The sequence below is a fragment of the Bactrocera dorsalis genome, chromosome 4 (genome assembly GCF_023373825.1).
Source record: "Bactrocera dorsalis isolate Fly_Bdor chromosome 4, ASM2337382v1, whole genome shotgun sequence".
NCBI classification, from domain to species: Eukaryota; Metazoa; Arthropoda; class Insecta; order Diptera; family Tephritidae; genus Bactrocera; species Bactrocera dorsalis.
Window position 1 is genome coordinate 51,619,629 of NC_064306.1, and position 25,767 is coordinate 51,645,395.

General features: G+C 36.4%; 2 protein-coding genes across 4 annotated transcripts in view; one reads left to right on the plus strand and one right to left on the minus strand.

Annotated features, from left to right (window-relative positions):
- The window catches only part of LOC105227479 (potassium voltage-gated channel protein Shaker), a 541,010-nt gene that overhangs the window by 344,471 nt on the left and 170,772 nt on the right, over positions 1–25,767 (minus strand). Inside the window, exons 1-2 of one of the 3 annotated variants that reach the window (XM_049454916.1) lie at positions 6,835–7,745; positions 3,131–4,000 (exon numbers count right to left, since the gene is read on the minus strand). The exons of 1 other annotated variant lie outside the window; for it this stretch is intronic. In XM_049454916.1, the coding sequence (XP_049310873.1) occupies positions 3,131–3,174 (44 nt within the window). In that variant the 5' untranslated portion in view covers positions 3,175–4,000; positions 6,835–7,745. Of the gene's footprint in view, positions 1–3,130; positions 4,001–6,549; positions 6,752–6,834; positions 7,746–25,767 lie in introns of those variants that run through there. One more of the 3 variants, XM_049454915.1, reaches the window with a different exon arrangement.
- Positions 17,643–18,682, plus strand: LOC105227480 (trypsin alpha-3). The gene is made up of 2 exons (XM_011206834.4): positions 17,643–17,994; positions 18,072–18,682. Exons 1-2 carry the CDS (start codon positions 17,684–17,686, stop codon positions 18,598–18,600), a joined length of 840 nt encoding a protein of 279 aa, XP_011205136.2. The 5' UTR covers positions 17,643–17,683; the 3' UTR covers positions 18,601–18,682.

A 25,767-nucleotide genomic window follows, 5' to 3' on the forward strand; every position in this document is an offset into this window, starting at 1 on the left:
CAAGTATATTGGTCGCCTCAACCGTGCCTTGTAGCAATTCATTGCCAATCGCCTTGTGGTTGACGTCGGCTAAGTCTGTGAGACCCCCTCCATACATGTTAGTATGTATAGTTATACTATATATTTTCTATATATTTAGCATTTTTCCACTCACTGGAAATATTTGAAGGCACGTTTTTTATATGCCATTGTTTATTGTTGCTTTGTTGCTATTGCTTTTGTTTTTGTTTCGTGTGCGCTTCGTTCGCTTTTTATGAGTTTTTCCACTGCGTCTGTGTACATATCGTTTAATGGGCCAATAGTTGATATTCCGATATGAGCATCATTAAACTTAATTGTTATAATTAAAGCAAGCTGTGTGTGCGCAGTTTTATTGGCGAAAAATGCCGTACATTGTTATATGCAAATATGCGAACTGTATACGTTTTATACTTCTCACAGTTCGCTGTTTGCACACCCTTGAATTCCTTTCAATTTCAAGCTGTTTTAGCATATTATTACGCCAATGCAGGGTTATGCATCATTTGAACTAATAAAGTGGGGCCAAACTATATGTTTTTATGTCTTTTTTTATAAATACAAATATTTTCTAATATGTGTTAACCAATAAGATGTTGGGGAACAAAGTCATGGGGTTGAGGTTCAGGTTAGTTGTCTCTAAAATCATCATTTTTATCACAGAAAATGTTATCTAATATGATTTTCACACGGAGAATAGGGTATATTAAGATTGCCACGAAGTATGTAACATACAGAAGGAAAAGCCAAAGACTTTTTTTGTATCTATTTATATGTATATCTGTCAATTTGCTCGTCTGACCGCACACGAAGCAGTCTCTCGGTTTTTGAATCGCCGTCAACAAATCACTATAGCACATGGTTACCATACAAATTGACCACGAAACTTTGTCTGGAAAATTTTTTCACGAAATTCGGCAGATACTATCATCCAAGTCAACATTATAATCTACAAAAATATTATATCAATCGGACTTAAGCTTACACCAGCCACTTAAACTGACCGATAAAAAGCAAGGTAAAGAAAATCAAACAAAGTCATTGCACGTCGTTACCTCCCACGTCACTGTTGACAGTCATAACTTCGAAGTATTAGATAATTTCATCTATCTTGGCAATTGAGAAGTAAAGTCCTCTCTCGACGAAGAAAAACCAAACTCTACAAGTCACTCATCATTACCGTCGTACTATATAGTACAGAAGCATGGACGATGACAACAGCCGATGGGTCGACGTTATGAGTTTTCGAGAGGAAGGTTCTTTCCGGAAGATTTATGGGCCTTTGTTTATTGGCAACGCCAAATACTAAAGTCGATAAAACGATAAGCTGTATGATATACATATATGACAGCATTGACATATGTAGGTCAGTGAATTAAGAGACAGCGGCTATGCTAGCTAGGTTATGTTTTCCGAATGGACGAAAACACTCCAGCTTTGAAAGTATTCAACGCAGTACCCGCGGTAGGAAGCAGAGGATGCGGAAGACCGCCACTCCTTTGGAATCAGCAGGTGAAGAAGGACCTGGCTACACTTAGAATATACAATTTTTGTGCAAAGCTTTATTCAGATGCATTGATTGATTCCTGATTTATATACTGAAAGGTAAAAGAATCAGTTGAAATTGGGTTGTACCATAAATAGGTGTATTTTTGCCTGATCTCGCCCATTTTCCCACTATTGTATAATGTCAAGATAATATTATCCACCAAATTCTGTTAAAATCGGTCTAGTAGGTCTCGAGTTAAGGTTTTTTAACCTAAAATTAAGTCCGTGAGAGATAAATCCTGCAGACTTCAAGCTCAAGAGCGTGATTAACTTTCAAATGGAAATAGTTTTAACAGCTTTGGACCTAACATAAGAGAAAACGTTTACATTTAAGCATCAAAGCTAAAACTTATGTAAAGAACCAAGCATTATTTATATACATACGAGGTTTGACAGTTAAGTAATGAGACTGATTTTATTGCCGCGCTTGTGGTAAACCTGTGACCTTGAAATTCCCTTCCTTTCCGGCATCCCTCCCCTCTCCATGATATATTTACCATCGCTTTAGCTTGTTTAGTTCGCCTGCTGCGTCAAGTTGAGTAGGCGTGTGTTTGTAGTGATCGTCACGAAAATGGAAAAACGAAATCAAGAGCAACGCGTCGCGATAAAATTTTGCGCCAGATTGCGCTAAACAGCTTCGGAAACGTACGCTAAAATTGTAAGAGTGTATGGTGATAGTGCTCTTAGTCGTGCCCAGGTGTTTCGATGGTACAAAGAGTTTAAGGAGGGGCGTGAAAGCGTGGAAAACGAGGCGCGGAGGGGGAGACCAGTCGAGGTGCGGACTGACGCGAATGATATCCGTGGAAACGTCCACAAAGAATTCGTTCCACCGGGAAAAACTGTGAATCAAGTCTACTATTGCTAAGTACTCGATTGCGAAAACGAGTCAACAGGGTCCGCCCAGACATCGCTCGTAACTGGATCCTTCATCACGACAACGCGCCGTGCCGCACCGCCCTCAGCGTGTCCCAGTATTTGGCCTCTAAAGGGATCGCCGTGTTGCAACATCCGCCTTATTAAAACAAAATCGGTGGTCAAAAGAACCCATTTTGACGAGGGTACTCATGGACATCCCAGTCGAAGCATAGCCCCTACAAAGCATGGAAAACGCGCTAGAATCGCTGTATAGCAGCCCAAGGGAACTACTTTGAAGGTGATGGCAGAGTTGCAGAATAATTTTCAAATATACGGTTTTTATGGAATCAGTATCATTACTTAATTGTCATACCTCGTATGTAGGTATAATACTATTGAAGGAACTCCACAAGGTATACACCATAATACCTAAAAGCAGCTCACTATCGAATCTAAAAGAAAATTATAACTTTCTGGGACAAAAAGAGAGAATACATAAAATCTATGAAATGTTCATGTTTCTTAGGTGTTAAAATTTCTATTAAGTCAAATTTAATTTTAATTTACTAAATAAATTTTTTGATAAATATTGTATAATAATTATGTTAAAATATATAAATATATGCAATATATTAATTAAAATAAATTGAATACATATAGATTTTTTAAGTATCTATATATACATATATTATAGTTTCTCAAAAATTACCTGGGCGCTTGTGTTAAGCTGCCGTGCGTCGAGACGTAGGCCATGCATGCATTCCCATTTACAGGCGCTCCACAATCGAAGTTATTTACACGCACACTACTAAGTTACAAATTCATATATACGTGTATGTTTGTAACTACAGGATGCAAGTAGAATTCTACAACAAATTTTACACACAAAAACACAAACACAGAAACACAAAAATTTTGTTATATACAAATACTAATGCAATAACGGTCAACTGATGCGTTGCCTGTATTATTTACATTCAAAGGTGTGTGTATGTATGCATGCGATATTTTTAGAATTTTTTAAAGTATCGCATGAATTTATTAAAAATATTTTGAAATTATTTTACAAAATTTGCTTAACGAGCTCTCCACTGAACACATACATACGTACATTGCATTGAAACTTGCTAGAGTTTACTTATGTTTATTTATGTACAATATATGGCAGGAATTATCGTAAAAATTTTTAATGAACTGTGAATTCTTGTAAATGCAATAAATTTCATGTAATTACAAAATTTATTTTTAGCTATGTTGTTGTTCGGATCGCGCTCCTTTTTGTTGTTGCTAGTCGCAAATTGCCATGGGAAGGCCAGCATTGGCCTTGGCTGCTAATTGTGTAATTAAGTACTTGCTGTAAAGCTGATCGATTCGGCATTCAGTACTCGGCGCTGGGCACGTTGGTGGCTTGTTGCAGCTCGACGTGGAACGCAACAGTGTTGCAGTTGTTTATTTTTGTAATTTGTTGAATTTTCACTTTAAGTTAGTACGCTTTGGGTTGATTTTATTTGGAAAATGTTTATTTTCTTTTACAATATTTTATTTTAGTTTATTACACTAGAAATTAGTTAACGTTTCTCTTTAAAACAATAATAAATATATTTATGTATGTATAAATATATACATATGTATATCTTTTTCGCACTATTCATAAATTATTTGTTTACTTCACTTTCAGCACTGTAATAATTTATTCAATATTCGTAATTGAATACGCATTAAAATATTATTTTTGTAAATTTCAATATATTTAGGAAAATTTCAGGAATCAAAATATTATTAAAAATATTTATATATTATTTTTTTTTTAATTTTTTCATGGTGTTATTTTTAACATAAAACTTTGAACCTCTTTTTATTTTGTGTAATTACTCAGAATAAATTTTTTTTCTTGATTTTATAATATTTTTTTTATTTCACATATTTTTTTATTAAAAATTAATATTTTTATTTAAAATTTTTTATAATATTTTGAATTTTATTGATATTTATACTCTTGCAGCCAGTTGCTACAGAGTATAATAGTTTTGTTCCGGTGTGAAAATTGCACGATGCTAACACTATTTTCTGAAATATATATATATATGGGATTTAGGAGAAAAAATCTGGTTGACTGTCTGTCGGGCTATCCGTCCGTCCGTGCAAGCTGAAACTTAAAAAATTTAGATATCTCGATAAAACTTGGCATGTGGTTTCCTGTCGGTCAGTGTATGAGTTATATATAGTATATGTACCTGTATATATAAAATTGCTTGGTAACCAGAGCATCGGTTACCGTTTTACATCTAAAGGTATTTCCCTGGCTTTGATTCCTGCAAGTTGCAAGAGTATAAAATATTCGGTTGAGCCCAAACTTAGATCTTCATTACTGTTATATGTACTTCTTTTCTTGGATTATGGGGATATTGAACTCAGTTAAATTAATTAAGTAAATTGAAAAAAAAAAAATAATCCGACCATTACCACGCCAAGAAACCGCCATATTACAGAAAACCTATAATATATATGTCATATCTATGCTCTACAATAAGATACAAGGCTGTTATTTAGTACAACGAATTGCATTAGAAGTGGCATCTAGGTTTGACAATTTGTGTATAAAGTGGACATGGACCCCATAATATTTAATGTACACATCTACTAAGCCATTTAAGCTATAATAAGTAAATTTGCTCCGTGTAAATCTTTGTGACATCCCTACTCACCTTGCGGAAATGGTTGAATTCAGATTATATGCCAGCCAACTTTAGGAAAAGTATAAGTAAATGCCAAGAGACATAAAAATTTTCATCTAAGAAGGTACGAAAGAAGAAGAAGTCGTATTTGGCGTGGAAGTGTCTACATTTAGGTGACAATCCATATCTCAAGACCTACTTTATCGATTTTAGTTGAGATTCGGAAGACGATATTAGCAGATAAAAAATGTCTACATAACAGTGCGAAAATATAGTGAGCGTGAATTTACACAAAAACCTAGGCATGATTCCATATAACATAATTTGTAATTCCATCTGATAATTTCATTTTCCAGTATTCAAATTAGAAATCAATCAATGTATTTGGATAAAGTTTTGCGCAAATGCCTTTAAGGTGACAGAGAATTATTCAAATCGGACCAAAGTATTCAAGTCCCTAGATACCGAATAAGTCTTAGTTTCTATCACCAAATTTTTGTCGAAAATATCGATCGATCTGTAAGACATATTTTAGAAAAAATTTCAATTCTTGCAAGTTGTGAGGGTATAAATTGTTCGGTCACACCCGAATTTAACCCCTTCCTTGCTATTTTTTTATACATTTAATATTTTTTAATAGTTAATGTAATAAATTTATTTTTAAAGAAGGCCAAAATCAATAATTTTTCTGCGAAAGAGAATTTCTCAAAAAAAGACAATTTTCAAAGGGGGTTTTAAACTGTAGAACAGACTAATACCATAAATGAATATACAGTATATTAATTTCATTTTGGTTTTTCTTCAAGAGTTCGGGTATAATTTATTATTATTTTTTATTTTTAAAGTAATTGTGATTTTTTAATAACCGTTAATTTTTCATCCCGAACTAAATATATATTTTACACTTTTATAGCATACATACGTAGGTTGCCTTTAACATTTCGGGATTAGAGAACAAAACAATTATGATCATCGATGATGGTTTTATATTTTTCAAATTTTTTTTTTTTTGTGAAAATGTTCTGAATATGCATGTCAGCTGTCTGAGGGCACCCCTAGGGCCGTTTTCATTAGAAATAAATTTTGCCGATCCATACTGAACTTTTGAAAATTGTCGTATATTTTCTCACTATTTTAATTGGACCATTTTCTTACAAATAAAGTCCCTCCTTTATTCATCCGTCGACTCAATTCCAACGCAGTTCACTATATAGCGCACTATTAACTGGCAAATGATAGTAACCGAGTACTTAAGAGGTTACACAAATTTGCATACAACACAATTTTGTTGTCACTGCCTGCATACACAACGATTTCCAAACAGAAAAAAATTACAACCACACTTATCGGCATGCATGTATGTAAGTGTGTAGGCAGGCAGACAATTTTGGGTGACACTTAAGCGACAAACAGCTTTTTAAATTTTAAAATCACAAAATTTTTTTTGGCATACATTTTGGAATTTATGGCCGCAGACGGAGCAGACGACTACAGAATACACCGCTCGTCTAGCTACTCGTGTCTTGCTAAACGCCCCACGGTTGATGATCGGCGCAACAACACTTCGTCAACAATTTATTTTCGATTTACTTTTTTATACTGCGGAGGCGACGTCATTAATTTTATTTATAAAAAAAAAATATAAAAAATTTTTACGAAATATAAATAAATAGTTTCAACACTACTTTTTATTATTAAATATATTTTATTCATTTTGTTGTTATTTATAAGCAAACACCTGCACTTTCACTGCGACACCACACGTCGCTTGCCGACTTTCCCGTATTTGATTTATTTCCTCCGATCGGAATATGAAAATAATTTCCGAAAATTTCACCAGCGCCGCTATTTTCGTAAAAAAACGGTTTGTCACACAAAAAGTGTGATTGTGTGTGTGTGTGAGTGTGCGTTTCGCACGCACATCGCCCGCCACTTGCACGTTCGCTAAATACGCTAGCCGCTCGCTGTCGTCACGCGCACACACCAAATTGATTACTAGGGAGCGCTTCCTTTGGATATTCTCGGCCAACCGATCCGGCCAACAAAGTCAACCTCAACCGCGATCGCTCGCGAGATCTCCACTCAAAATTCTTGTTTTTGCTTTTTTGTTACAAGCCAAACAAAACAAAAAAAAACATAATTTTCTGAGTATTATTAAATGCTGTGGTTGTTGGTGGCAGCGTGTGAAAACAACAAATTGCTGCTGATCTGTCTGTCCAACTACTGGCAGCTGCTCTTTATTTCCTCGTCATTTGAGGTTTTTTTTTGTAGAAAATTTCTCTTAACTGCCATCATAATTTCTTGTTTGCCGGTTGAGTGGCGATCGACCATGGAGAGTGGCCGCCAAAGTGTGAAAGCGTAGAGCGCGAAGAAGGCATATATGTACATACCTACGCACATGCCCATCCTTAGTATATTTGTGTATAAATATACATATTTTATAGACGCGACAGGGATTTTCCTGTCCGCAGTAATTATAGTAATTATTCCATCAAATTCATGCGAGGCTGAATGGATATTGCAATCAATTTCGCTTGAGCATTTTGAATTAATCTATTTTTGGGTTTGTACGTTTCAGAAAAAATTTTTGGTATTTTATACGCGATGGCAACTGTGTTTCAGAAAGTATAAGACATATGTAATTTAAATATTTCGCCGTTGGATTTCTTGATTACAGAAGCATTGTTCCTATCTTCTCTACTGGGGATTAAGAAAGATATATTATTTAGTTAGGATCTCCTTTACTCGATGGCAGTATCAGTCAGCTGCTCGACGGCAGCTGGAAACACAATTCGGATCAGCGGTTCCAGACCATTTAAGTAATGGACCCTTGAGAAACATCTCAGGTTGTGGAACACAATTAACCCAGGGTATAACACAAAGTTATTTTGGAGTGGGCAGACCAAAAAGCTCCGTTATAAGGATCCAGCAAATGAAAACTGAATTCGGCGGAATGCAAAACAAGCGCGGAGGATGATGAGACGCTGGAAGCTTATCTATCCTAATCTTCTATCGTGAATGCCCAGCCTTCAGCCAGATGAGAACATACATATATATTCCACGGCTCCCAAATCTCCGACTTAAAAGACTTTAGGTAGCTTGAAAAATAATTAAGTATTTACCAAATCAACTGATTTGGAACTGGATAACGCTTGTATTGGTTACCACCCTAGAGCAGAGTAGGCCTAATGATGTGCTACGTAAGCCCGCCTGCTGTCCGGTGCTCAGGCGACTCCCTTTTCAATCAAAAAAACCAACATCATATTGTTGATATGAATTTTTTAAGTTAGGTCTGTCTCTTTAAAGGACTGGGGAAGTCAAGCTGTTAGCTGACTAAAGCTGTTAGAAAAAGGATTGCTCAGAATACAAAATAGTCCATCGTCACAAGTAGGTCTGCCACCGCTTAATCTAATTCTCCAAACTTTTATAGCCTTACCTGGAACCATTGCGAGTCAAATGGTAGAGTAGTCAACAAGATCTCCAGGTTTAACACCCTTTTACTTCGTTTTGAGAGCTTGTTTTTATGCCAACATTCCTCGGATGATTAACGAGCTCCAGCCGAACACTCGTACCGAGAGCGTAGCGTTTGAAAAAACTTCTTGATATGAACACCGATGACAATGAACTCTTTCAAACGAAAATAACTTAAAAGCGAACAAATGTATTGGCATTTTACGCTACTGCCAATACATTTATTTGTCTGTTGATCAGATCGAGATGTTCAATATATCAAATGAGGAATTGGCGATATTTCCACGAATATTTCTGTTCTCAAAAGCTCTATGCAGAACCATGCGAGCTTAAAATCGACAGATGTCTTAAATCCGCAAAAATTATTGGAAAATTATATTATTAGGCTCATAGTTTCCTCATTCATCAAGGGTTCCTAAATTTAAAGGCAATGAAAAGATAACTGTAAAAAAATTCACCGATGGTCCACAAATTTAGAGACAATGAAGAGTTAACTGTCGAAGCTAAAAGCTAATTCGATGGTAAATTCGATCAATGAGATCAGCTCAGTTTGGTTTTAGTTAAGTACCAAAAGATTTATAAAAACCTGATTTATATTTAATGCAGTTTCTCTCACAATTCGAAAGTCTCTAAGTTGGAATCTTAACAGAGATTTCATTTTATCAACTGTACTCTTCATAGGAGTTCGCTTCAATAGTTACACACAATCTGCCCCCATCTGCCGAGTGACCTTCCGATTTCTTTTCTGTTTGATTGAACCTGTCTACAGCTTTATACACAAATCAATGCTAAATATAACGGTACAAATATATGCGATGTTTAATTTTAAAACGCTTTATTTGTATCTATTTTGATTACAAGTCTCAAAGCGCCGCGATTTATTTCGATTTTTAATTGGTCGTAAATATTCTGCGTACGATCTATTCGGAACATGTTTCTACATCAATATCATTGGCGTTTGAAACAATAACATGCCTCAGCAAATGTTAAACACTTATTTACACCCATACATCCATACACATAAACGGACGCAAACTATAAATACTAGAGAGTATGGACCAATATGTTGTTGCAAGTTTTATGGATTTCGGCGAAAATTTTAATTTGATTATTCGCCTGAAATGAAATTTTCTAATAAAATTTAATCGTCATGAATTCGAAAGATTTTAGTTATTAATAAAAATTATTAGGAATTGGAAATTTGCATATAATGTGGCATATATAAATTTAGTTATATACTTGGAACTTTGGACTTGACACTAGAATACAGCCGATTTTCACAAGTTTCATTTGAGGCGATTTTTTTCCAGCAAAATCATTCGTCAGAGACATGAACAGGAAGTATTGACTTGATGCCAGGCCTTGACTTTAAGAAGAATGCATAAGATTCTCACAACCAAGCTTCCGAAGCCTCTGACAAGATATTATCTATGTGCGTAGCCCGTCGTTGTCTTGATGGAGCATAATTTCTCTCCTTTTGGATAACCAAAAAATCTGACCGATGCATTCTTCAAGCGGTCCAATCGTTTACAGATGCGAACTAAGACTTTGGCTGTAGAAGAATAGCTCTAGTAGACGATTCTCTGCTAATCCCACAAAGCACATAACCAATTTTCATTATTTTGCCTACAACTGATGATCAACACTTCAATAAAATATAGGAATTGCTGCTTGAGAATCGACGATTAACAGTCAGAGATCTTACTGGCACCGTTGGAATATCGGAAAGATCAGATCAACCTATTATGAAAGATTATTCGGGTCTAAGAAAAGAGAAAGGGCGATTGGTTCCAAAATCACTAAATATTTAAAAAAAATGCGTCGCGTTAACGTCAGTAAAACAATGTTTTCCGACTACCAGAATGTCACGAAACGTATTATTATTGGCAATGAGTCTTGAATATATTCTTACCACCGGGAAATAGACGATTAATCGTCATAATATCGTGGAAAAGGTGTACCGAGGCTGAAAAACTCTGTCAAAGCAGGTCTAAAATCAAGGTTATGTTGACAGTTTTCTTCGATTATCGAAGTATGGTGCATTGCGATTTCCTTCCGACCGGCCAAACTGTCAAAAAGAAATACTGGAATTATGGGCCAGCAACTCTTGGTTTTTGCACCACTAAAATGCACCGTCGCATACTGCATTGATTCTTCGTGAGTTTTTCGCCAAAGTAGAAAATAGTAACCGATTGCACACGTTTTTCTGCCCCCTACCTGAGCAGGTCTATGGAATTTTGTCGTCAATTGTCGATCTACATATTTTCGTTCATAGTTTCTTCAATAAAATTAGTTAGGTTAAGAGGTCGCTCCCAGCAGGGATCTCACTTGGACAGCCTAAAACGTCGGTGCGATATGTTCCTTGAAACTCAAACAAAAATTAACGAACTTACAATGAAAGTTTTGAATATGGAACATGCAAATGCACTTTTATTTAGAAAAGTTAAAGTGAAGTGCAAGCATATTTCAAATGAACTTCAAAAAGCCATTATAAAATTGCTTGGCAACCAAAAGCAAAGTGAAACAAAACGGCTTCATAGCAATGAAGGGTCAAATCGATAATAAGCCAGCCAATTACTCAGTTCATCAAGATATTCAACTCAAATAATACCTAAGGCCAGTGTAAAGAGTCCCACCATCCCCTCTCGTTACAACGGTAGCCTTCACGTGGCTGTTGACAAGAATTTGTCTGCTGATCTCTGTGATTTTAGCAGTGATTGTCAGCGTACACTTAAGATATAATAACACACATACATATAAATGTACATACATTACAAAAATAACGGCATTTAGTTAAAAAGTGATTTGAAGTGAAGTGAAAAACATGTGATGCTGCCAAAAAATCGCACGAGTTCACCGAAACACAGCTGAGGGCGGCGAGAGCCGGTGCTTTACGAATGAAATTTAAGCAGCACTGCAGTGAATATATATATATATATATATATATATGTTCTAGCAACAACTATCTATATACCTGTATATATATATCTACTTTTATATTACTTTATGTATGTATTATATTGTAATAGAGGAAATCGCACATAAAACAATCGAAGAAGTAAAGAGGCCAACAAGGACGGACAGCGGCAGGGAGTGTGAACATTTAAAGCGACTAATGGCTGCGTCCAAATTTATTGCTGTAGGCAAGTGATCTCTGCTGTTTTCTTCTTCAATTGGCACAGATAACTACTCGATTGTCGGCAAGTGTTTATGAACTTGTGTACTTGACTTCTACGAATTATTTGCCGTAAAACGTTTGACTCAAATAAATTTAAGCAAATATATTTGCCGCATGTTAATTTTGCTGACATTAGATAAGAAACTGACTCATAAATAGATATCAGTAACTGCTACAAAGTAACTTACGAGGGCAGTAATGAAAGTTAAGAAATTTGCAATGATTTCTACACAGAAGTTTCGATAAATGCAGGTCCCGGAGTAAATAAAGAAATTTTCGGGGTTAAAAAACTATTTAAAGTGAGACAGAGATAATTATAGGGAGAGAGAAAGTAGTGAGGGAAGAAGAGGGAGAAGAGTAAGGAGAGAAAATTGAAAAATGGAAAGGTATAGAGAAAGAGGCAGACAAACTGGACAAAACTTTGACACATTATATTATTAAAAATACAAAACGAGAAAAAAACTGCAGTGTTAAAGAACATTGTTGAACCAAAGTTTGGGCTGGTGTTTTCTCAAAATCCTTCTGACCAAAACTAATCTTTCTTTGGATAAAAAAGAATAATTTGCATTATAGCTCAGCAGTCATAGACACCGAGGCAAAAACGTGTTTCTTAAGAGATCTATCGCTAGATTAGATCGATTTCCGGCCACAGAGAGTACTCTGCAGCTAATCGAGTTAAAAACGAACTATTCTTGTTTAACAACTACTACAGATTGCAAACTAATTTGAGGTTAAGTTCGTATATATGCTAAAAATTGTTGGGGAATCAAGGGGATTTTAAGTATAGATCCTTTTTCTCTCAGCTTCCTGACGATATATTTAATATTTTATTAGCAGACGCTATAAGTCCTGGGATTAAATGCAAAACCTTCCTCCCGACTATTCGACTAGGCAGTATTTATTAAAAGTAATTGTAGCATTTCAATGTCAATTCCCTGAGAAGTTGGGTGTAAAATAGTAATGAAGAAACTCGGCGCTTGAACAAAACCATCAGATTTAACCACTGCCAAAACGGAACCCATCGTCAACGAACTATTTTTAATACACGAAAAAACGCCTAGCGATCCAGAACAGACTCTAAGATCTTCGCCAATCCTCCAGTTTACCCTCGAAGAGCTGCTACTAGCAAGCTCAAGCCCTACAAATCAACCGGCCCGGACGGGATCCCAGCAGAAATCCTGAAAACTACACTATTGAATTTGTACAACGGCTGTCTTGAAGCCGGAATATTTTCTGAATCTTGGAAAAAGCAGCGGTTGGTGCTAATCAGTAAAGGAAAAAAGGGCTCCCAATATGCTATCGGCATATCATCCACTATGAATGCTTTACACAGCGGGAAAGCTTTATGAAAGGCTACTTAAATCCAGATATGGCGACGAACGAAGCTGTAGGATTCTCGCCTAAACAACACGGCTTTAGAACCGGCATATCAATCTAGGAGCTATAAAATACATCATTGAAAGTTAAGAAACCGCACAGCGTTGATGGCATAAAATCACATTGATTTTAGATGTTCGAAACGTCTTCAACAGCGCCAGATGGATGGATATGATCGACGTTCTCGAAGAAAGTTTTAAGTCCCAGAATATATCCGAGCTGTGGAGCAGAGCTAGGGAAAAAAACAGAGCTACTACAGCCAACAAATAAACATATACCTCTGGAACTGAGTATGCAAACAACGGATATTCTTAGGACAGTAAACTAGGCGACAATCGCCTCCCAACTTAAGCGGACTAATGGTCAACATAGGAAGGAAGCAGCAGGCCATAAAAGAGAAAGCTTCTAATGTCGACGACTATCAGCGTCCTATTATAGGGAGCTGAGATCTTTTTGATAACAATAATAATAATAATAATAATTTGATAATAATATACCGGACTTTTTTGTACTCTTTTATCCATTGTCTTAACGACTACGATTTTTGTTCCCTAGAAATTAGCACCTGTACCAAATCTTAGTCGAGTTCTTGGAGATAGCTAATTGTATAAAAAATTTTTAAACTCAAGGTAGATATCAGTAAATCAACTGTTTTAATTTCGTGTTTTCAAGCACTGCTTTAGTAAGCCAGCCACTATGGCGTGGCTTAATTTTTTGCATACTGAGTCACCTCGAACATTTCTCATCTCTGTTGGGGCACAAATAACCCGTTATCAAGTAAGTCTATATATCTACAAGTCTTCACAAATAAAACGTTTTTTATATAATTCTTCGCAAAGCAAATAAAACTTACTCAAGCTTTCTAATTACAGCTAATGACTATATGTCGAAGACCCGTACGGTTTGGCTCAACGTTATGACCAGGCCCGTAGCCAGCTTTTCATTTCGGGGGGGGCTGAAGTAAAAAAATATATAAACTTTAAATTTTCTGTTTATTAAAAAAAAAAATATAAATTCATATACGTATTACTTAAATGATTTGGTAGTTGTAACTTATATAAGTAATATTTTTCTTTTCTTCTTGTTTGCCATATCATTAATTACTTCATCTGGATCTATTTTAATATCCCAGTGCACTGCAATAACAGCAAGTGCACTCAGCCGCTCATTGCCCATCACACTGCGTGGTAAAGTTTTTATTCTTTTTAAGGTTGAAAAAGTTCTTACAACGGAAGCGGTCGTCATTGGAAGAGTTGCTAAAATTGTAAGCAGGTAGTGAATATTTTTAAAATACGTTGCATCGCAATGTTGCAGTAATTTCAACACTTCTATGGTTGGATCTATTGTTGATAAGCTGGTACACCACAATCGATACTCTGATTTTAATGCTGTCATTGATATTTGCTCCTCGAAGTAAATAGTTAAATTTTTTAATTCTTCGGCATTATCAATTGCAGCAAAACCTGGGAGTAGAATTTGAAATGACGAGAGTATATCCTCATTCACTAATAAACGTTCTGTCATGTTTTGAATCAGAGCATCAACGCATGGAATAAATATTGTAACTCTGAAGTGGCTTTCAGGGGTTGTGCAAGGTGGATTAGCACGAGTAGTTTGACGCGAAGTGTCAAAAAGATCTTTAGACATTTGTGATGCTGTTTGGAAAATATCGTTGAAAAAACCATCCGCTGTTTCTGTTGTTGTTTGTTGTTTTAACGGTTAGCTAATCCCCGTTAGGATGGTAAGGGTTGTTTGTGTTGTCGTCGAGATCATCTAACGGTAGGCCCAAGAAACGTGCTGTTTCGACGGGGTCGGACCAAAGGGAAGAGGGTGTTAGATGGGTGGGGTTTGTGGGGCATGCAAAGAGGTGGCCAGTGTCATGCGGAGACTCGTTGCATGCAGGACATACATTAGGTATGTCGGGGTCGATTCTGGATAAGTAGGAGTTTAACCTGCTACAGTATCCAGAACGAAGTTGCGCTAGGGTCACTCGCGTTTCTCGCGGCAACTGGAGCTCTTCGTCTGCAATAGGTGGTGGTTTGACTCCAAGAACGCCATTCACGGGAAGGGAGTCGGTGAAGGTGTTGATGGCTCCACTGTGAATGGCGGTCAGTGCCTGTCGAAAGTTAGTTGCGTCCGAAGTCTGGTCGGCGTACTGTGCAATGTCGTCGACATAGTCGAGGAATGACCTCTTGATGCTCCTGGGAGGCGGTTCCGCTCCAAGCAGATGGCTGCAGGGGTGATTCCTACGGAAACAACCAAGCACGAACTGCCTGGAGAGGAGTTGATTATGCTCCTTTACAGGAAGCATGTGCGTCTCACTATGGAGGTGTTCAACGGGAGACATCAAGAGGCATCCCGTCGTGGTCCGGAGTGCTGTATTTTGACAGGTCTGAAGTTTCCTCATCTGCGTACCACTGCATCCAGGCGACCATATCGGTGCTGCGTAGTTGAGGACCGGCCGGCCGATTGCCTTGTAAGTTGCCAACAACGTTTCTTTGTCTTTTCCCCATGTGCTGCCGGCTAGCGGTTTGAGGATTTTGTTGCGGCTCTGTACCTTGGCGATAATCGCGGTCGTATGGGAAGAGAAGGAGCATAGACTATCGAAGGTTACGCCCAAAATCTTAGGGTTATTGACAGTCGGAATTTTGACGCCATCGACTGCAATAACAAGTTCAAGTCTATACTCCTTCGTCCAGTTTGTGAATATAGTCGCTGTGGATTTGGTGGGTTAAAGTTGGAGGTTTCGTGCAGTGAGGAAACGAGAAAGGTCGGAGAGGTAGCTGTTTACTTTCGAACGCATGCCATCTATTCCATTGCCCGACGTCAATATCGTGCAGTCATCTGCGTACGAGGTTATGGAGACCCCCTCTGGTGGTTGAGGAAGTTTCGAGATATAGAAATTAAACAGTAACGGGGAGAGGACACCACCCTGCGGAACCCCCTGTTTAATTCTTCTAAGTTTAGATGTTTCACCTCGAAATAGTACGGATGACTGACGACCGTTCAGATAGTTCATGGTCCACCTCTTAAGCCCTGGAGGGAGAGTGGTTTTTTCAATGTCCTGCAGTAGCGTTGTGTGGTTGACCGTGTCAAAAGCTTTTGACAGGTCCAACGCTACGAGGATCGTTCTTTCGCAGGGTGGTTTCTGGTTGAGGCCACGAACTATCTGGGCCTTTATGACGCTAAGTGCTGTGGTGGTGCTGTGCACTTTGCGGAAACCATGCTGGTGGCTGGCTAGGCTCAGGTGGTGAGTGAAGGTCGGGAGTAACAAGGCCTCAAGTGTCTTCACTACTGGGGAGAGGAGAGTTATCGGTCGATAAGATTCCCCTTTGTTGGCGGGTTTCCCAGGTTTCAGTAGTGGGACCACTCTTCCGACTTTCCACACATCGGGTATTTGAAGAGTGGTGAGCGACAGGTTGAGGACCTTGGTGAGATATTTTACTCCCGTCGAGCCTAGATGCTTTAACATTAGCATGTTGATTCCGCTGTTTCTCTTATCTGGTGCAGAGTTCTTATTAATTCTTTGGCTCGGTTCATTGCTGATACAAAATCCATAGATTTTTCTTGGAGTTGCACAGACAGTGGCAGCGTTAAGCTGAACAATTGCTCACAGACGAATAGACTAAGCAAAAAATCGCTTTTCTCTACCGCTGCTAAGAAGGCTGATGCTTTAGACGAAATGGACCATGTCTTACTCGAAATTATTTCCAAACTTAGTACAGTTTGAAAAGCTCCACAAAGCTTATAATGATTTCATGCCTTTCTATAAACCTTGTTTCACAAAGGCGAACAAGTCGTCTTTTTTTGCTTTCTGGTGCGAGCTTCTGTATAACGTCCTGGAAAGTTATGTTTGCATTTGAATGGTTTCTAAATAAATTTTCTATTTCATTGACAATACCAAGGCAGTTCCGTATTGAACGGTCTTTTGGATACAGTTGTCTTATCCTGGTTTGCACTCCACTTAAATGCCCTGACATGTTTGCTGCTCCGTCATATCCCTGTCCAACCAACTTTGCCATATCAAGATGGAGATTTGTACAACGCTTAAGTATGACTTTTGATAAGTTTTCAGTCACCGTCTAGTGTAGTTGCGTACGACTGTTATATGTTTGAGCTGAGTTGTGTATAAGAGTTTCAAAAGATTCAGTCAGTGATAAATCTTTTTTATTTGCGATTTATTTAAAAAATTTCCTTATTTCGGGGGGGGCTTCAGCCCTCTAGCCCCCCCCCTGGCTACGTGCCTGGTTATGACTGATTACCGTCCAACGGCTTATCAATTGCAGTCGAGCTAATCAAACAATGACAATCACCAGTAAAATTAGCGTCAACCTTAATCACTTCGAGGTTTGGTGAAAATTTGATAAAAGGGACTTTTTCTCCTAACAAATAAAGTTATAAAAAAAATTCCAAAAAAAGAAAAAAAGGGCAGCTAATTACATGGGTGATCAGCGCAGTTGAGCCACACAATATTCCAAGAGGTATTTAAGTAGAGGCACGGCCCTTTAAATGCTCAGTGTTCTTTTAACTACAGTTGGGTTAAAAGACGAAAGCAAGAGAAATGGGCAGTCCTAATAGGGTTAGTGTGGTAACACAGTTACTAGTTGGTTGTGGACTTTTGGTTTTGGTCACGTCTACATCAACAACTCCAGCAACTACGGAGGTTTTAAATAAAGTGTATGTTGAGGACTTGGAACCAGTTGACGATATGCCCAGCTCCCGCATTGTTGGCGGCCAATACGCAAGCGACGGACAATTTCCCCATCAAATATCATTATATATACGCGGTGATTTTACTTGCGGTGGTTCGATCATTAGTGCCAGTTACGTGGTGACGGCGGCGCATTGTGTAACCAGTCAGCCTGGCATCAAGTAGGTGTAAATAGGTGTAAAGCCCATCAAATAATTTCAACGTACACGGTGTTTATTTGTTTCTTCTCACTTTCTAGTTATCCGGCTTCCTACTTCACGGTGCGCGCAGGTTCTTCGCAACTTTACACAGGCGGTGTATACGTGAGTGTAGCCGAGACCAAAGTTCATCCACAATATCGTTCTTACATATACGACATTGCGCTCCTGCGTCTAAGTACGAAACTCTCCTTCAACAGTCGCATTAGGGCAATATCGTTGGCTACTGTTGAGCCGCCCAATAATTCAGCTATCACCATCTCCGGTTTTGGCCGTGTGCGTACTAGTGGTGAATTGCCGTCCCGTCTTAAATACAATACTTTGCGTAGCCTCACCTATGGCAATTATAAACGTTTCATTAGCGATGTCGACCCGACGACGCTCTGCTTGTCGCACACTATAGGTAATGGTGCCTGCTATGGTGACTCTGGTGGTCCGGCGGTCTACAATGGAAAGTTGGTTGGTGTGAGCAACTATATTATTAATGGTTGTGGCTCCAATTATCCCGATGGTTATGCGAAGATTCCATCATTCCGCAATTGGGTGCGCCAAAACTCTGATTTGCCATGAGTTCATGAGTTAACGAAATCTAAAGAATTGACTTACCGTTGTGACATATGCAAAGCATAATAATAATAAAATATTAATTACAGATGATGTGCAAAAATTATTGTATGTGAATCTAGTGAGAACGGTGTGTGGAATTTATGCAGTCTTGCAAGTCGATTAATCACTCTATTTGTTGGATAGACTGCTAACTCCTGTGGTTTATTATTGATAAGTCAAGTCTTTTTTCAGTTAAATTGTAAGGAAACTGTCAGTATCTGCGCGGGTCTAGTCTCAGGATGAATCGCTCTTAATCAGATCTTGTGCAGAACATGTTATGTATCTACATATATAGTTGCAGAAATACGTACTCGATATTATCTGATTGGAATGCATTCCGAAAGACTAGAATGCTTACCTGATGACCAATGTGTAAGTTACTTGGAGGATAGCGAACTGCAATTGCCTCATTATTATTCTCTACTGAAAAACTAAGGTCTCAATCTTTCATCCTACCACGGAAACTACTTAATAGCAAAATTATTCAACTTATCAGGTTTATATATTAGACTTAAAACATATATATAAAATATGATATATTTCGGGACTCATCGACATCCTTTACAAAACTAGTTTTCAAATATTTTGAAGCAACATTTTTATTAACCACGATGATTAGGTGAGGAAGCTCTCCAGGTAAGTGCCTTAGGAATGCGTCGGTTCATATAAATAGTTTCCGTCGATGATGAATAATGAAAATATAATACAAAAGAAGTATTTCTTAAGAGATCTATCGTTACATCAGTTCGGTTTCCGGCCACAAAGAGTATTCTAAAGGTAATCGATTACTACTAATTGTAAACTAATTTGAGGTTAAGTTCGCATATATGCTAAAAATTGTTGAAGAATCAGGGGGATTTTAAGTATAGATAATTTTTCTCTCCCCTTCCTAACGACATATTTAATATTTTAATAACAGATGATATAGGATTTAACCACTGCCAAAACGGATCACATCGTCAACGCACCAACACACGAAAAAAGGCCCAGTGATTCAGAACAGACTCCAAGATCTTCGCAAATCCCCCAGTTTACCCTCGAAGAGCTGCAACTAGCAAGCTCAAGGCCTACAAATCATCCGGCTCGGACAGGGTCCCAGCAGAATACTTGAAAATAATCGCTGCAGAGCGACATGCAGTACTATTGAATATGTACAACGGTTGCCTTGAAGCCGGTTATTTCCTGAACCCTGTAATAAGCAATGGTTGGTGCTAATCTGTAAGGGAAAAGAGGAGTCCAACGTTCCATCGGCATATCGTCCACTATGCATGGTGGATACAGGGGAAAAGCTTTATGAAATGCTACTTAATTCCAGACTCGACAATGAACGAAGCTGGAGGATTCTCCCCTAAACAACACGGCTTTAGAACCGGCAGTTCAACTCTAGGAGCTTTAAAATACGTCATTGAAAGTGTAGAGGCCGCATAGTGTTGATGTCAAAAATACAAAAGAATATTGTTGCTAGCAACTTTAGATGTCCGAAACGTCTTCAACAGCACACGATTGACATATCCGTCAATCGACGTTCTCGAAGAAAGCTTTAATTCCCAGAATATATCAAAGCTGTGGAGCGGAGCTACCTTAGTAATCTAGATACGGACGCAAGCATGGCTCGGCTCACACAACCACCAGCTCGCTGGGGAAAAAACAGAGCTACTACTGCTAACAAATTAGCACATACCGCTCGAAATAAGTATACAAACGACTACGGATATTCTTAGGACACTAAACATTAAACAACCTAGGCGTAAGGCTGGACCCCAGACTAACCACCTTGGTACAAATCCAGCACTCCGTGGGAAAGACAGCGAAAGTACCCTCTCAACTAAACGGACTAATGTAGAACATAGGAACGAGGACTGAGGCAAGAAAGGTTTTTAGTGAACTACAAGTCGCACATTCCGTTGCTGTGACGACAGCTTCATTCTACTCTCTTCGAATCCCATGTGTACTGAGACTGCTTCATAACTCATTCACATGTCAGAAAAGCAACGGGCAGACAAATTTATCTCAAGCTTTGTCCGAAAAATATCTATTTCTCAGCGATTTCTATATGGTTCGATATGGATACTTGTGTGGAGTATATTTTTGGCAATAAATGCGTGAGATACCGGACTTTTTTGTACCCCTTTCTGCCTTAGAGATGCATTATTTCTTCGACAACGATTTTTGTTCCCTACAAATCATACCAAATCTTAGTTTAGTTCTTTGAGACAGCTAATTGTATAGAGATTTTTATACTCAAGATATACGAGTATATCATCTGATCAGCTGTTTTAATTTCGTGTTTTCGAGCACTGCTTTCGTAAGTCAATTATGTTAAAGAAACTCTTTTATTTTATCTATTCACTGGCTAGGCCTTATCGTAGTTGGATCACTATGGAATGGTTTAATTTTTCAAATACTGAGTCATCTCGGAAATTTCGCATCCCTTAGCGTTGAGCAATAAATAATTCGTCATGAAATATGTCTGTAAAAGGAGACTATGAAACAACCACCAAGCGACTTTTTAAATATATAATAAAAAGTAAATATATAATAAATATATAATTCCTCGCAAAGCAAATAAAACTTACTCAAGTTTTCTAATTACAGCTAATGACTATACGTCTAAGACCCGTACGGTTGGCTCAACGTAACGACTGATTACCGTCCAAAGGCTTATCAATTGCAGTCGAGCTAATCAAAAAATGACAGTCACCAGTAAAATTTGCATCAACCATAATAACATCGTGTTTGGTGAAAATTTGATAAAAGGGACTTTTTCTCCTAACAAATAAAGTTATAAAAGAGTTTTCAAAAAAGTAAAAAAAGTGTTGCTAATTACATAGGTAATTTAGTCAATAATCAGCGTTTCACCAAATTTCCAAAAAGTATTTAAGTAGAGCTAGATCCTTTAACTGCTCAGTGTTCTTTTAACTACAGTTTTGGTTAATAGTTAAAAGACAAAAGCGAGAGAAATGGGCAGTCCTAATAGCGTTAGTGTGATAACACAGTTACTAGTTGGTTGTGCACTTTTGGTTTTGGTCACGTCTACACCAACAACTCCAGCAACTACGGAAGATTTAAATAAAGTTCATGTTGAGGACTTGGAACCAGCGGACGATGTATCCAGCTCCCGCATTATTGGCAGCCAATACGTTGCCGAAGGACAATTTCCCCAACAAACAACGGTCTACAATGGTAAGTTGATTGGTGTGACCAACTATATTATTAATGGTTGTGGCGCCAGTGATCCCGATGTTTATGCGAAGATTCCATCATCCCTCGATTGGGTGCGCCAAAACGCTGATTTGCCATGAGTTCATGAGTTAACGAAATCTAAAGAATTGACTAACCATTGTGACATATACAAAGCAAAATAATAAATTACAGATGATGAGCAAAAATTTTTGTATGTGAATCTAGTAAGAACGGTGTGTGGAGCTTATTCAATTTTGCGAGTCGATTAATTACTCTATTTGTTGGATAGACTGCTAGCTCTTGTGGTTTATTATTGATAAGTGAAGTCTTTTTTCAGTGATATTGTTAGGAAACTGTCAGTATACTCGTATGTGCGATTCTAGTCCCAGGATGAATCACAAGAGTTCTTGTTCAGAACTTGTTCAGATCGTGTTATGTGTCTATACATTTATAGAAGTACGAACCCGGCACTATCCGTTCGAAATGTATTCGAAAATACTAGAATGCTTCCTGATGACCAATATGGAAGTTACTTGGAGGAAAGTGAACTACAATTGTCTCATTGCAATCTTTTCTACTGAAAAACTAAGGTCTCCATCTCTCATCGCTCCACCCGAATTATTTAATAGCGGAATAATTCAACTTATCGCGTTTATATTGGCCCTAAGACATGTGATCGATAAATGCATATTTATCAGGACTTTCTCTGGGACTCATCAGTTTGCATTACAAAATTGACTTCAAGAAATTTTGAAGCACACAACATTTTTAATAGCCAGGGTGATTAAGTAAGGAAGCTGACCAGGTAAGTGTCTTAGGAATGCGTCTGTCAAAGTGGTTCGTATAAATAGCTTCCGTCGATGGTGAATGCTGATGATGAAAGACCAAACTCTACAACTCCCTCGTCATTGTCGTCTTGGTAAGGCGGTATGGACAATGACAAGATCTGATGAGTCGGCGTTAAGAGTTTTCGAGAGAAAAGTTCTACCTCGCCAAATGATAAATTTTTTCATACAAGCACTAGATTGCGATTATTAAGTTTGTAATTTAACTATATACTATAGTAGTGCTCGACTTTTTCTTTTACAGGTATTATGACTAGTGAAATCATACTTCGAGCATTTATACAGGAACTATTGTTTTCTAAAATGTGCTCTATTGCGTATCTGTATGATGATATAATGTATTAAAATTTTTTGAGTTTAGATGTATTTATAAAAATAAATAAAAAAGGCAACAAAGGAATTTTACATATTTTCCGCTGTCGAGCTGCTGGCATATTGTTTGTATCGACATTTTCAGGCAGCTTTTGACAATTCCTCGAACTTGAAATGCCAACTATCAATTACTTAAAAATATACGCCAACAATTTCAAAGCCAAATTGCGTCAAAAAACAATAAAAATTTTGTTCACTGAATTCACGCTAAACATTAACGGCTTGCTGACAATTAAGGAGAGAACAGTGGAGCAAAAGTTTGGCATGGCAAAAAAAGTCCGCTCTTTATCAATTTCTTCCCCATGTGAATTTGATACGAATTAAAAATAATAATATTAATATATTTGAGAAGTAATAAGCAATGTCTCAATGTAATCATTTAAAGGTATTATTAAAAAAATTCAAAAACGATTAACTGAGAGTATGGTTACGGGTTGTTGTCCAAGCTGAAAATTTGGTTGTGTGCACGGATAATATATGTAGTAATTAGCTGATAAATTTTATAATACAAAATGAATAATACAGGTAAGTATAGCAGCTGATCGTTAAACGAGGAGCTGGCTATGCGAAAAGCATAAACTGGTTACTCAATTGGAATCTTAATGTACTAAATTAATCAAGCTATGCAAAAAAGCTATAATAAGCATATATTAGTATGCAAGTCTACGTATCTTTTGATAAAATAATTTGTTGGCAACAATTTGTTTAGATTCTTTTAAATTTTTGTTGATAAAAATGAATTCTTTCATTAGAAGCAGTACCAATTTTAGTCTCAGAGAAGATTGATATTCCATGAATAATAAAAAACCATAATTTCTGAAAACTGCCGATAGATTTTTATCAATCAATCGCAAAGTAATCGTATATTAATATGAACTATTCTTCGCAACATTTTTTATTTTTTTGTAAGAAAACTATGTATAAATACTCAAACACATAAAAGTACCACAAATCACTGTTGATGTACGGAAAACATTTTTAGTGCATTTGATGGGCACATCTTCTAGCCACAAATATGTTTAAACTATCATAACAATTTAAAAAATAATAAAACGCAAATGGAAAACAGCAACAAAAATATGATTTTCTGCTTGAAAATTTGCAGATTTCAAGTAGGAATTTCCGCCGCTGTCAATCAGCGATTATTTTTTGAATATTTACTACATACGTACATACGTTCATACGTACCTACAGCTCAATCTACATCGAGTGTTTGCGAAAATGGATGAAAAGCAGAATGTGTTAAGTAAATATGTTTTCGTTGCGATTGCGGATGCATAAATTCATAGATTTTGTTAATTAGTTTACTTCACAAACTTGCACTTGCATAAACATTTACGTATTTGTATTTTGCTTACATACGTACATACATACATTGATCGATGTACAAAGTACATATCGTCACCTGAAATGCAAATTAACGTAACAACATTTTCGAAAATTTACAGTGGCATGAATGAAACACGAAATAAAATGGAACAGGAGTGAAACAAAATTTTAATATTGGTTAAAACTGGTTTATATCTGACCGCAGAACCTGAAAATGTTGAACATACGTAATATTATGTATGTAATTTGAAGTAATGAAGCGTAATCAATAAGACACTCAATTTCGAAGTTTTTGATGATACGTTATTTTGCATTTCAGGTGACGATATGTAATAATCAATTAACGCTATTGCTTTCGGTTGCTACAAATGAGATACAAACATACAAATATAAAATAATATTTCGTAATATTTTATAAGCTTACGAAAAAAAAGGATTGCTCAGATTTTTAGCAGGGTTGCCAACTGCAAAATAATTTTTGAAAATGTTTAAAAAAATAAATATGACATATTTTTTTCATAAAAAGTATATATATATGACGAGAATAAATGGGAGGAAAAATGGTGTTGCCAGATTTTTGGAAAAAAAGCAAATTTACTGAATTAAAAAAAATATATAATTTAATAATATATAAAAATAAAAATTTAATATATAATAAAATAAAATAAAATAAACCAAAATAAAAAACCAAAATTGGGGATGCCAGATTTTTGAACAAAAAAGATTAAATTAAATGAAAAAACTACAATATAATAACATAAAAATTTAAATACTAACATATAATAAAAAAATAAATAAAATAAATTAAAAATGGTGTTGCCAGGTTAAAAAAAATTAAAATAAATGAAAAAATGAGATAAATTAACATAAAAGTTAAATACTAAATATATAATATAAAAAAAAATAAAAAAAAATCAAAATTGGCGTTGCCAGGTTTTTGGAAAAAAAATAAAATAAATAAAAAAAATTAAATAAAATATCGTCAAAACAAAATATATAAAAAAACAGCAAAATAAAATAAAGCAAACTAAATATGGTGTTGCCACAATTTTGGGAAAAAATAAATTTAATGAAAGAAAAAAATAAATATAATAACATGAAAAATAAGAATATAATATATAATAAAATAAAATAAAAAAATAAACCAAAAATGGTGTTGCCAGATTAAAAAAATTAAAATAATAAAAAAAATATAATAACATTAAATCTAAATATATAATACAAAAAAATAAAAAAATTAAATAGAATAAAGTAAAAATGGTGTTGCCAGATTAAAAAAAAAGAATTATAATAACATAAAAATTTAAATACTAAATATATAAAAAACAAAATAAAATAAAATAACCCCGATAGCAGATGCTTATTAAATATGAGTATGGGGAACTTTTTTTGGTGCCAGAAA